The following is a 14473-nucleotide window of genomic DNA, read 5'->3' on the forward strand; positions in this document are numbered from 1 at the left end:
CAGCAGCCAATTATAAAGCACAAAGCCAAGTAATGAACAAGAGGCCAGGTTGAGGTATATGGGAGTTGTAGTTAAACAACAGCCTGTCTGTCCTGGAACAGCTCACAGAGAAGTGGCCCAGTTAGTGAAGCCAATGAGAAGTCTGCAGCCCCACCCAGAGGATAAAGATGGTATTGCTGCACTTGTTCTCTCCTGTACCCCCAAACTGAGCAGCCAAACTGGGGGTGAGGAGAAGTCACATTATTATTAATTGGGAATTGATGAATTTGCAGCTTGTCAGTGTCAGGAAGGGGCAGAAGCTGCAATAATAATAATAATAATAATAATAATAATAATAATTATAATAATAATAATGGGGGCTGAGTTACATGGAAGCCCCCCAGGCTGTGCCAGGCTCAGTGGTAGATAAGGGGGTACAGTAATAATGTAGGGAAAGTGCTCTGGAGAGACTTGTCAGTGTGAGAGGAGAGTGTGAGTGTGTGCTCATGTGAGTGTTTAATCGTGTAAGTGTTTGCTCATGTGAGTGTTTGATCATGTGAGTGTTTGCTCATGTCAGTGTTTGCTCATGTCAGTGTGTGCTCATGTGAGTGTGTGCTCATGTGAGTGTGAGTGTTTGCTCATGTGAGGAGACATACAGGAGATTGGAGTTTACAACAGACAAGGCGGGGGTTAATGAGCATCAGAAATGTGCGACAAAGAAGCCAAACACAGACACAATGTGATTTTATTCATTTCTTTTCCTTCTCTGAATCTCCAGCCCCAGACTCTCAGTATTCAGCGCACGTCTGATCCTTCAGCGACAAGAGCTGACACTTTGTACTGACAGAACAGCGGCCACTCACTCTAATTGCTCTGCTCTCCCTCCTCTTCTGCTTCTTCCTGCTCATTCTATCCTCCCTATTGGCTGTCACATATACTACGACTCCCAGCATCCCCTATTGACCACTTATTAGATTGTGAGCTCTTTTGGGAAGGCTCCTCTTCACCTTTTGCCTCTTGGTTGTTTTGTATGTAAATCTGTATGTTTATTGTACAGCGCTGCGGAATATGTTGGCACTTTATAAAAAACCATGTTATTTTTATTATTAATAATAATATGATATTGACTCAATGCCTCAAGTCGTGGGAGAGTCAATATCACATTATTATTAACACAATCTGTCCCCCCTGCACTGCTGTTACATTTGGACAAGGGAACCCGTATCTTTACTCACAGTCGGGGCCAGCAGTTCACCCTCGGGCAGTTAATTGATGCCATTGCTTTACGGATCCAATTATTCCAGAAAGCTTCATGTTGCGGTTACTTCGGCTGGGGAGCTTACACACTAATTGGCTGCCGGAGGGAAAAGCAGAATTTAAAGGGCCACTTTACCCTTATTTGTTTAATTCCCATCCTCCCTGTATAATGGAAATATTAAAGGGACAGTATCCCTTCCTTGTAAAATAGAGAAACTGAAGCTCCTCCATTTTTCTATCATCCTGTTTCCTGGGAGGCAGATAATCAGATTCTCAACCCCCTGTATAATGGACTGCTGCTTATCTGGAACCAAAAAACGTCCAAAGAATCTGGATAAAGGGCAGGGGTTGTTTATACAGAGCTCATGGTGACTAGTTAAACTAACTCAGCGACTTACAGAGAAGTAGTAAGTGTCAGTAAGCAAAACAAATGTCCATTGTTGCTTTACAATTACATTTAAATGACATATGATGCTGTTATTGAAAACTTACGTAACATAGGTATTCCCAGTACTAAGCACAATTCAGCAGGAACAGTCCCTAAATTTGCTCATAGTCTGTACAGAGAGATCCCATAAAACTATGGCAGCATAGGTATTCTCTGTACTAAGCACAATTCAGCAGGAACAGTCCCCTAAGTTTGCTCATAGTCTGTACAGAGAGATCCCATAAAACTATGGCAGCATAGGTATTCCCTGTACTAAGCACAATTCAGCAGGAACAGCCCCTAAGTTTGCTCATAGTCTGTACAGAGAGATCCCATAAAACTATGGCAGCATAGGTATTCCCTGTACTAAGCACAATTCAGCAGGAACAGTCCCTAAGTTTGCTCATAGTCTGTACAGAGAGATCCCATAAAACTATGGCAGCATAGGTATTCCCTGTACTAAGCACAATTCAGCAGGAACAGTCCCTAAGTTTGCTCATAGTCTGTACAGAGAGATCCCATAAAACTATGGCAGCATAGGTATTCCCTGTACTAAGCACAATTCAGCAGGAACAGCCCCTAAGTTTGCTCATAGTCTGTACAGAGAGATCCCATAAAACTATGGCAGCATAGGTATTCCCTGTACTAAGCACAATTCAGCAGGAACAGTCCCTAAGTTTGCTCATAGTCTGTACAGAGAGATCCCATAAAACTATGGCAGCATAGGTATTCCCTGTACTAAGCACAATTCAGCAGGAACAGTCCCCTAAGTTTGCTCATAGTCTGTACAGAGAGATCCCATAAAACTATGGCAGCATAGGTATTCCCTGTACTAAGCACAATTCAGCAGGAACAGTCCCCTAAGTTTGCTCATAGTCTGTACAGAGAGATCCCATAAAACTATGGCAGCATAGGTATTCCCTGTACTAAGCACAATTCAGCAGGAACAGTCCCTAAGTTTGCTCATAGTCTGTACAGAGAGATCCCATAAAACTATGGCAGCATAGGTATTCCCTGTACTAAGCACAATTCAGCAGGAACAGTCCCTAAGTTTGCTCATAGTCTGTACAGAGAGATCCCATAAAACTATGGCAGCATAGGTATTCCCTGTACTAAGCACAATTCAGCAGGAACAGTCCCATAAGTTTGCTCATAGTCTGTACAGAGAGATCCCATAAAACTATGGCAGCATAGGTATTCCCTGTACTAAGCACAATTCAGCAGGAACAGTCCCCTAAGTTTGCTCATAGTCTGTACAGAGAGATCCCATAAAACTATGGCAGCATAGGTATTCCCTGTACTAAGCACAATTCAGCAGGAACAGTCCCTAAGTTTGCTCATAGTCTGTACAGAGAGATCCCATAAAACTATGGCAGCATAGGTATTCCCTGTACTAAGCACAATTCAGCAGGAACAGTCCCTAAGTTTGCTCATAGTCTGTACAGAGAGATCCCATAAAACTATGGCAGCATAGGTATTCCCTGTACTAAGCACAATTCAGCAGGAACAGTCCCATAAGTTTGCTCATAGTCTGTACAGAGAGATCCCATAAAACTATGGCAGCATAGGTATTCCCTGTACTAAGCACAATTCAGCAGGAACAGTCCCCTAAGTTTGCTCATAGTCTGTACAGAGAGATCCCATAAAACTATGGCAGCATAGGTATTCCCTGTACTAAGCACAATTCAGCAGGAACAGCCCCTAAGTTTCTTTCCTGCTTTTAGACTTCCTTCCTCTCCTTGATGTCGGGGGGGTTCCTGCTGGTTGTGATTAGTGTCTGGCACTGAACTCTTGTATTTCTTTCCTTCTCTCATCGATGTGTCAGTGAGACAAAGAATAAACTTGGGTTGGTTTGATCAGATTTGTATTGTTTGTTTCCCACAGGAATGAGAACTCCCTGTATATAAATAAATATATAAGATAAAAGATCAATATCTGGGCTTGTTCTTTATCTCAGAGAGAAGGGGGTTCTGGGCAAATCTGGTAGCACAGAGAGGAGCATAAGAAGCGGCTCTTGATTTTTATCTCTTTTCTTGTTTTAGTTAAAACCGACAGTTGTGTGGGACCGATGCCCCGCCCACTGCACTGCTTCTACACCAACATGACCACTACCAAATGTATCAGCTGCTCTGCTTTATCGGCTTATAACTCTTCAAACAATCTATCAACATTCCACATCCTTCAATCAGCTGACGTCGGCTACATTGTTTCATTAGTCACAACCAGCAGTGCAAAGAAACTGCTTTCAACAGCAATGGCTCTTACAACTAACTGCACAACACAAGGGGCAATTAGGGGAACAAGTATACAGCTGATAATCTATGGCTTTAATAAAACTGCAAGAAACTGGGAAGCCTTGACTTATTAAATGGTCATAGGACACTTTCTCTTCAAGGGGACGTTCACATTTTACTTAACTTTTAGGTACACTTTTCAATTGGTCTTCATTTTTTATTTTGAAATATTTGCTGCCTTCTTCTAATTCTTTTCAGTTTTCCAATGGGGGTCACTGACCCCTTCTAAAAAAACAAATGATCTGTGAGGCTACAAATGTATTGTTATTGTTAGAGATGCACCGAATCCAGGATTCAGTTCGGGATTTGGCCAGGATTCGGCCTTTTTCAGCAGGATTCAGATTCGGCCGAATCCTTCTTCCCAGCCGAACCAAATCTGAATCCTAATTTGCATATGCAAATTAGGGGCGGGGAGAGAAATCGCATGACTTATAAGATTTTTTTCCCTTCCCACCCCTAATTTGCATATGCAAATTCAGATTTGGTTCAGTATTCGGCCGAATCTTTCACGAAGGATTCCGGGGTTCGGCTGAATCCAAAATAGTGGATCCGGGGCATCCCTAGTTATTGTTACTTTTTATTCCTCATCTTTCTATTCAGGTCTCTCCTATTCATTTTCCAGTCTCTTCTTCTAATCAGTGCATGGTTGCTAGGGGGAATTGGGACCTAGCAACCGGAGGGATGAAACTGTAAACTGCTGAATAAAAAGCTAAATAAGTAAAAAACCACAAATAATAAAAAACGAAAACCAATTGCAAATTGTCTCAGAATATCCCTCTCTACATCATACTGACAGTTCATTTAAAGGTGAGCTGAATTCCCAGTGTTTCTCTGCAGAACAGAAACCAGTAATAAGTAAATGTGACAGTTTCTCTACTGTATCAGCTCCAGTAACAAAATGCCAGGATTGGCCTTTTATTCCCCATACGTTGTATAATCTGTGTGGTATGAGGCCCCGGGGGATGCTGGGAAATGTAGTTCAACAACAACAGCTCAGGGGCAAGCGCTTCTCTTTTTGTTTGTTGGGAAGTGAATTGTCAGTTCATTAGCGTCACTGTAGTGTCGGCTCATGAATCATTAACTGCTCATTAAGTGAAGCTCACGGGAGTGAGGACTCGCTGTTCTGCACTAATACATCTGCCCCTCGCTGTCTCACTGATGTCCCGTCACTGTTCTCCCTCTTCCTTCCACTTTCTAAAACCGGTTTAATGAAGGGGAACTAAAATCTTTACAAATAAACATATTTCCTCATTAGCAGCCGCTCCATTGTGTCGTCACTCGCTGGGGAAATGCTAAACATGTTGATCCTCGGCCCAAGGGGACGGCACTTGATTAGTCTGCGTGGGTTCAATAGTCATTGATCTGAGGGAGAACTGACAGTGATATATCACTCCGGCTCCACTCCTATTGGCTGCTCAATCCCATTGTACAAATACGGTTCTGCCCCTGATACACGGACTCTATTGATTATTGATGTGCAGAACCAGCCGACCTGGGACAGGATGTGCATTGTGGGAAGTGGCTGGGGGAGCATCAGATACAATGATTCAAGAGTCAGAGACAGCAGTGCAAAACCAGTACTTTATGTTGATGTTACAAATTAAGGCCCCCAATAAAAGCTGCAGAGTCGGCAGTTTATTGGCCCATGTGTGGGGCCATCCAACGGGTATCGTCGACTTTCGGCCAGATGTTGATTGGGCAGGTTAAAAAATTCCGTTGGATTGCGGCTGCAGCGTTTCATTGATACAGTCCCGTGATCTGACCGCCCGTATGCCCTGCAGTCTGATTTGATTGTTGGGCCCTAGAGCCCAGGATCGGATCAACCCAATATTACGCACATCAACGTGAGATCGGCTTGTTTGGCGACATCTCCGTGTGTTTGGCGACATCTCCCTGTGTTTGGCGACATCTCCGTGTGTTTGGCGACATCTCCGTGTGTTTGGCGACATCTCCGTGTGTTTGGCGACATCTCCGTGTGTTTGGCGACATTTCCCTGTGTACGGTCACCTTTACTTCTAACATTTACACCAGTGATTCCCCGAACATTAACCCCTCAGCTGCTTCATTATACAGACACTCTGTTAGGTCTATTAGATCAATGCTGAGTATAATATACAGGTTCCAGGGTTCCAGGCTCATTTACGCACGAGACTCCCCTCTCACCGTTACATTTACCTGTCTGTGATATAATGTGCCAGAATGTTGTATAAATGGATACGATGATCTAATGAGAGCAGTGCAAGCTGTATATACTGTATATATATATTTATTTACTCTTTATATTCACTAAAGAGACACCGACCCGTTTGTGAGCGACGATCAGAACCAGCGAGAGCCCCAGTCTCTTGTGTGACTGACAGTCCAATATATAATAAATAATAAGACAATAAATATAAGGACAAGTTCCAGGGCAGCAGTGGGGCCCAATAACCCAAAGTGATTCCTCAGGTCTCGGCTCAGAGAGAACATAAAATAAATGTGCCGAGTGCAGTTTAATAATAAATGATTTAACCCTGTGAGTTCTGTGCAGCAAATGGACTATTATTCCCAGAATCCCTGGGATCCAACTCACACCCTCCTGCCTGTAATCCTCTGCCTGACACTTGATGGTTTCATTGAATGAATTTAGACGCATGGCTGCACAGAAAGCACTTGAGTCTGCGGCATCTCAATGAATTGCTGATTAGTCACCGGGGGGTGGATTCAATTCCTTTGTTACTTGTGAATTCCACCTCACAATGCTGAAATATGACCCCTTTGTTAAAAGTCAACGCCGTTCCCTTTCTAGTTTATTGAACTACATTTCCCAGCATCCCCTCTAGCCACGCCCAGCAGCCACAAATAGGACATGATGTGTTTTATAGGACCCTGTATAATATAATATAAATATGTTCATTTCTTATAGAAATATATGGAGAAGATTAAGTGTAAAAAAGAACACGTCTTCCAACTGCAGCAACATAAATACATTATTGCTCTGTGATATAAAGCAGCAATGCTGACACTCTACAGCAATATATATATATATATATATATATTTATATACTCATACCAGAGTGCAGAGCATTATACAAACACAAACATTAAACAAACACCGGCAGGAAACGCTGTTGAGGGATGGACGAATATTTTCGCCTTGTTTTGCCGTGGAAATGACGGCCAAAGACTTGACTTGTGTTGCGCGTCCGGAAAAAAAAAATTGCAGCGCGTCAAACTGTTTTTGAAGCCCATAGACTTTAATGGGAATCGGCGGATTTCCGCCGGCGGCGAATTTTGGGTGAATCGAAACGGGTCAAATTCGCTGTTGGCTTCACATTGCTGAGATTAAAGGGAAAGTTATCCCTGCTTCTGGGTTTAAAACAGTTTGGGTGGGGTTCCCACTGGCTTCCTCAGCCTCCAGCAAAATCTTCTATTGTAAAAGGTTAAGGTGGGATCACTAATAATATGGGGGGTTGTATTCCCCATATTAAACCCCCTGTTGAATATGGGGAATACAAAGAAACCAGAGATAATGGGGTGCTCCAGGCCTGGACTGGCAATCAGTAGAGGGCTGCTTTAAGGTGCCATAGACAGTCACTATACATTGGGTTGTTGGGGGGCTGTTTGGGTCTGTGTATTTGAAATGCCAGGGCCTATGTAATATCCCAATCCAGAAGTGGGGTGCTCTATAGGGAACAGGGTCAGTAATCAGATGCCTAAAGCTAAAGTAACAAAGAGCTCTGTACCCCTAAGGGCAGAGACATACACTACTATGTCGGGAGATTAGTCAACCATTAACAAATCGCTTCTTCTTCGGGCGACTTCTTCGGATCTCCGCAAACTGCCTTCCCGCCGGCTAGTATGTAAATCGCCAGCGGGATGGCACTCGGATCGCGTCGGCTTGCAGAAGTCGCCCGAACTTTCCTTTTGAAGCAACTTCGGGCGACTTTGGAAAATGAAGTGTTTTCCGAGCGACATCCCGACACCGATTTACATTCTAGCCAGCGGGAAGGCAGTTCAGGGAGATTAGTCGCCCGAAGAAGAAGAAGAAGCGATTTGTCAATGGACGACTAATCTCCTGAAATAGCCGCGTGTGCCTCTGCCGTTCAACTCCCAGCAACCTCAGTTGCATGGAATTAAATACACCGTAAGCCCAAATAGCAACTGCGCTGGAATAAAAGAGATGCGATCGTTGCAGCGGGAAATTACTTTCTGCCCCGACACATAACACTGGCCATATTAGTCATATAAGTCAGCGGTCGGCTGTTGCACAACTACAGTTCTCAGATGCTGGGAGTTATTGTTGATCAACAGTAAATTTACTGGGTATGAATGGCCTCGCCAGCCTTACACAACACTCAGCCCCGCAGCTCATTAGGATTCGGATATTTACTCAGCTTTAAATATTTCAGATCAGACGCACCGCCCCACCCCCCTTCCCTGTCGCTACGGCAGGATCAAGGCAATCGGCAGTTGTTCCGGTGGATGAAGTAGTGACACTCGCTGCCTCCTTTCCTGGTCACTGGGGCATTGGTCCCATATTTATTATTAATTATAATTAATTATACTCCAAACCTTTGTTATTTCCTCCTCTGATCTTGTGTTCTGACCCCCAAGTGATCGCCTACAGGACCCCCAGGAAACAAAAATGGTACAAAATGTACAACTGGCCAATGGCTACAACTGTCAGTAGATACAGGCGCCAACCTTTGTATTCTCAGCTGTTGGGTAATGATGGTCCTTAGTTCCTTGGCATTTAAAGGCTGTCAGATGGTCAAAAACAGCTAAAAGCCAAAAAACACCCGGATTTATATCTCCCCAACCCCCTCAAGCAGGGGCCTAACTACAGAGGAATCAGACCCTGAGGCTGCAGGGGGCCCAGGAGATATAAACAATTTCAATAAATATTGGTCAACCTTTAGATATTTCTGCCCTCAAGACTGCAGATGGGATTGCCAGGCCCCTATTGAAAAGGCCACACACACACGAAGATCTGCTCATGATGCAGTTGGCAAATGATCGGATCTTTCACTGGTCCACCTTGAGTAGGGCAATATCATCAGTTAGTCCTCAGGCCAAGGGTCACATCACAATTGCAGCTATGGAGGCCAACGGATCAAGGACATCATCAACACACAGGTACCATCCTCGATCCACTGGAAAATAAAACCTGATTGAGCAATATCAAGCCAATTTTGTCCAGATCTCAGGCCCATCTTCTGGCATCATACATGGGCCAATAAGCTGCAGATTTGGTCTAGAAAGATTAATAGCCTGTATATGGCCACCGGAACTCTCTACGAGGAGCTAATGAACATTTAACTCAACTGAAAAGCAGGTGCCAATTGTGAGGATTGTGCTGCCTCCACCTCTCTCATAATATAGTCTATTCTTTTCCATGGCCTCCAGAGATCAGTAATGCAATCCATGTGAAAGTGAGAAATAAAGGGTAAGTGCAAACTAATGTATTATTTATCAGGGTTCAGCAATACTCTCCATGTCTCCAAGCCCTGTGTCATATCAGAACTGATCAGAACATTCCGTCATTGTGACCAGAACATCCCAGAACTCGCAGAACTGTCTCCTCTTCAGGGTCAGATTGGTCCATGATGAAAACTCCCTCATTTTCCAGGTATCGGTTCCCTGTACTCTCACAGTTCACTCTATCAGTGAGAAGATAAAGATAAAATGGAAGAGAAACAAATGAGGGGAAAGGATAAGAGAAGGGCAGAAGGCGGAGGAAAAGACTAAATGGGGGTGAAGAAAGTAAAGAAGAAATTAGAAATGAGAGACACCACAGAACTAGAGAAAAAAGGAAGAGCCGGGAATAATTTGGGGAAAGAAATGATGGCAAGTTCTAAGGCATCCTGGTGGGTTCCCAAATCTGACACTGCCCTTTGGTTGACAGAGAGAAGAAACCTGAAAGGAGGGCTGAAATGAAGACACCAGGGAAAAGGACCAATGAATAGTCAAAGTGAGAGACTGTAGAACCATATTCCCCTCAATGTTGAGATAGTGACCATGGGCTTTGGCCTAATGTAGAAACACTCGGAAGAAGAACCTTATGGAATTGAGGCTGAACAGGGCCGCCATCAGAAATCACAGGCCCAAAATTTTCTGGGCCCCCTGGTCCCTGCCCACCCCTAATCCTGCCCCCAAGCACTACCCCAGATCCTGCCCCCACCACAGTAAAAAGTCCACACCAGTACTAAAATTGGTAAACCCCCTCACTCACAAGTTATAAAAAGCCATTGGTGGTCAGGGCCCCCTAATAATTAAAAAAAAAAAGAAAATTGATGGCCAGGGTCCCACATAAAAGTTTTTTAAAAAAACATTGGTGACCAGCCCCCCCTACAAGTTAAAAAAAATCATTGGTGGTCAGTGCCCCCCCCCCATAAATAGAAATAAACAATTGCACCAGAGCCCCCCATAAAAGTTTGTACAAGAACATTGGTGGTTAGGGCCCCCTGCAAGTTTAAAAAAAACATTGGTGGCAGGGGCCTATAGAGTATTTAAATAATACCTTAGTGGCCAGGGGTTTAAAAAAAGTAGAACTGAACTTGTGGCTTCAACACTTTAACTTCGTCTATTTTCGTGACTTCGGGTCGTTTCGGCACTTCTGGACTTCAGCTTTTCAACGGTTCGGGACTTGAGAAGAGGCAGCGTGGCTTCGGCGCTGTCAATGGGGGGGGTCTGGCTCTTTCAAAAAGTGCAGCACAGCTGAGCCCCCCTTAAGGCCCGGGCCCTGTACAGGAGTACCGTGATGGCGACCCTGAGGCTGAATAATAAGGACCCTAGTGACCAACACCCAGAAGAAGAACCTTATGGCATTGAGGCTGAATAATAGGAAACCTAGTTACCACCACCCAGAAGAAGAACCTTATGGTGTTGAGGCTGAATAATAGGAACCCTAGTGACCCACACCCAGAAGAAGAACCTTATGGTATTGAGGCTGAATAATAAGGACCCTAGTGAACCACACCCAGAAGAAGAACCTTATGGTATTGAGGCTGAATAATAGGAACTCTAGTGACCAACACCCAGAAGAAGAACCTTATGGTATTGAGGCTGAATAATAGGAACCCTAGTGACCAACACCCAGAAGAAGAACCTTATGGTATTGATGCTGAATAATAGGAACCCTAGTGACCCACACCCAGAAGAAGAACCTTATGGATTGAGGCTGAATAATAGGAACCCTAGTGACCAACACCCAGAACAAGAACCTTATGGTATTGAGGCTGAATAATAAGGACCCTAGTGACCAACACCCAGAAGAAGAACCTTATGGTATTGAGGCTGAATAATAAGGACCCTAGTGACCAACACCCAGAAGAAGAACCTTATGGTATTGAGGCTGAATAATAGGAACTCTAGTGACCAACACCCAGAAGAAGAACCTTATGGTATTGAGACTGAATAATAGGAACCCTAGTGAGATCCTCTGGTTTGTAGGAAGCCTTGACTCCCCCTAGGAAGGTCTCCACTATATCAGCTATATATGTCATGGGAACTGCCCGGCATTGTGGGTGCAGAAGACAACCATAGACACCCTGCCCCTGAAGAGACTGATGGTGTATTGAAAATATATGAAGCTGGACCCTCTACTGTAACCAGAAATATCAGAAGACTTGTGTCAATAATAGAGGGAGATCCATTCCCTGGTACTGTACCTCATCAATGTGGGCCTCATCCTCGCAGTTCTCCAGCACCCGAGTGTAGAACGACTGCCCTGGAAAGACATGGGTGAAACTTGTCAATGGGACGTGAGGAATGAGGAAAAATTTTAGAAATTGTTCTGAATATTCATTTCATTATCACATGATAACCGTTACCTTAGCGACCAGCATTATAATTAGATGCACAAGGTATATATATATATATATAACCCCCACACATTATACAACCCCCACAGGGATCTGTAAATAAATAGTAATGGCTCTACATTAAGTTAAAATCTATGGTATGGGATCCGTTATGTGGAAACCTGTTATCCAGAAAGCTCAGAATTACGGTCTTTTTCTCTGTAATAATAAAACAATACCTTGTGCACGTATGGGACCTGTTATCCAGAATGCTCGGGACCTGTTGTTTTCCGGATAACGGATCTTTCCATAATTTTATTAAAAAATATTTTAGGCATTAAATAAACCCAATGGGCTGATTTTGCTTCCAATAAGGATTAATTATATCTTAGTTGGGATCAAATACAAGCGACTGTTTTATTATTACTCGGAAAAAGGAAATTATTTTTTAAAATTTGGATAAAACAGAGTCAATGGGAGACGGCTTTACTGTAATTTGGAGCTTTCCGGATAACGGATCCCATACCTGTATTCTGATTTTTTTTTTTTTAATAAGTAAGACAACATTCATGTATAGGTATGGGACCTTTTATCCAAAATGGTTGGGACCAGGGGTTTTCTGGATAATGGATCTTTTCACAATTTGGATCATACCTTACGTCTACTAGAACATCGTATAAACATGAAATAAAGCCAATAGGCTGGTTTTGCTTCCAATAAGGATTAATTATATCTTAGTTGGGATCAAGTACAAGCGACTGTTTTATTATTACAGATATGGGACCTGTTATCCAGAATGTGTTGGGCTTCGGTTTTTCCAGATAATGGATTTTTCTGTAATTTGGATCTTCATACCTTACGTCTACTAGAACATTGTATAAACATGAAATAAAGCCAATAGGCTGATTTTGCTTCCAATAAGGATTAATTATATCTTAGTTGGGATCAAGTACAAGCTGCTGTGAAAAAGGAAATCATTTTTTAAAATTTGGATAAAACAGAGTCTATGGGAGACGGCCTTTCTGTAATCCAGAGCTTTCTGGATAATGGGTTTCTGGATAAGGGATCCCATCCCGCTACTTGATCCTAATGGAGTTTATTTAATGTTTAATTGATTTCTAGTATGAAGATCCAAATTACCGAAGCATCTCCTCTCTGGAAAACCCCAAGTCCTGAGCATTCTGGATAACAGGTCCCATACCTGTGCCTTTTTAAATTTGTTCCTTTGTTTTATTTGTATTATTAGTCCTCCGATGTCACCCCATAGTGCTGGGTCCCATCCATAGATCAGTACAGGTCATTAATAATTAAAAATATTATTATTATTACTATTATTATTATCATATATTATATTATATACACACAATTAAGCAGAGAGCCAATGCACATAAATGTGCAGCGGATGCAGTGAAACATTAATTGTTTGTGGATCATCTCTCCTTCATTATTAATTCTCTGCTTTACGTTCCCTTTGCTCTTATCTTTACAGAACGTTTCAGCCTCTGTTACACTCGGGAGGAATCCCCTTCCCACCTCCATTCATTCCCCCATATAATTAGCAGGAAATATTGCCGGCTCTCTGCTCAGTGAATGTGTCAGGGAAGTGGCAGTTGCTCTTATGTTTCTGCAGAGAAGCCACAGAACGGGCAGTTTCATGTCCCTCATTAGTACAAAGGCTGTAAGTAGAAATGTTTCATTGGCTTTCAGTTGAATCTTTACTTGTCAGAGGCTGCGAGTCCTGCTGTAATAATTGCCAACAAAACTGCCACCCTAGAGGCCTCGGTAAAACACTCAAATAAAATCCTTTCAAGAGAATAGAACGGCTGCCGGAATTATTCCAAGCAGAGATTCAAGCCATTCTGCAGGGTATCTGGATATATCGGTCATTTTCTGGGGTAACCTATCCCCATTATCATCCTTCATTGGCTACTTTTGGGGTCCCGCTGAATACAGAGCGATTGGCAGACACCCCTATAGATTCTGCTCCCCTTTAGAATTCCGTGAATAGGATTTGGCACAGATAAAAAAAAAAAGCTTGGGACCTGAGGTTTCTGGATACGGGATAGTTTTGTAATTTGGATCTCCATACTTTAAATCAGTGATCCCCAACCAGTAGCTCGTGAGCAACATGTTACTCTCCAGCCCCTTGGATGTTGCTCCCAGTGGCCTCAAAGCAGGTACTAATTTTTGAGTTCCTAGCTTGGAGGCAAGTTTTGGTTGTATAAAAAGCAGTTGTACTGCCAAACAGAACCTCAATGTAGGGTGACAATCCACCAGGGGCTACTAAATGGCCAATCACAGCACTTATTTGGCTCCCCAAGAACATTTTTCATGCTTGTGTTGCTCCCCAACTCCTTTTACTTATGAATGTTGCTCACGGGTTCAAAAGGTTGGGGATCCCTGCTTTAAATCTACTAAAAAAATAATGGAAACATTAAATAAACCCAATTTTGTCTCCAATAAGGATTAGTTAATTGGACTGTTTTATTATTTCAAAGAAAAATGGAAATTCTTTTTAAAATTCTGAATAATTTGATTAAAATGGAATCTATCAGATCTTTCTGGATAAGAGGTTTCCGGATAACGTATACCTGTATCTATAGTACATGTTGAACATGGGTACATGCTATTATACCGGGGTAACCAATAAACACAGTGAACCCCAGAATCCCTGCAATATTAAACCATGTGCAAATCAATAGAGAGAGAGACGAGAGTAATCAGCCTTGAGC

At 42.9% G+C, this 14473-nt stretch overlaps 1 protein-coding gene across 6 annotated transcripts in view; it reads right to left on the minus strand.

Moving 5' to 3' along the window:
• Positions 1–14473, minus strand: part of otof.L (otoferlin L homeolog) — a 96920-nt gene that overhangs the window by 73321 nt on the left and 9126 nt on the right. For all 6 annotated transcript variants that reach the window (XM_041563645.1, XM_041563643.1, XM_041563646.1 and 3 more), the window contains exon 2: positions 11610–11668. In XM_041563645.1, coding sequence (XP_041419579.1) covers positions 11610–11668 — 59 coding nt within the window. The remainder of the gene's footprint in view (positions 1–11609; positions 11669–14473) is intronic.

Source organism: Xenopus laevis, chromosome 5L (genome assembly GCF_017654675.1).
Source record: "Xenopus laevis strain J_2021 chromosome 5L, Xenopus_laevis_v10.1, whole genome shotgun sequence".
In the NCBI taxonomy this organism is placed as follows: domain Eukaryota; kingdom Metazoa; phylum Chordata; class Amphibia; order Anura; family Pipidae; genus Xenopus; species Xenopus laevis.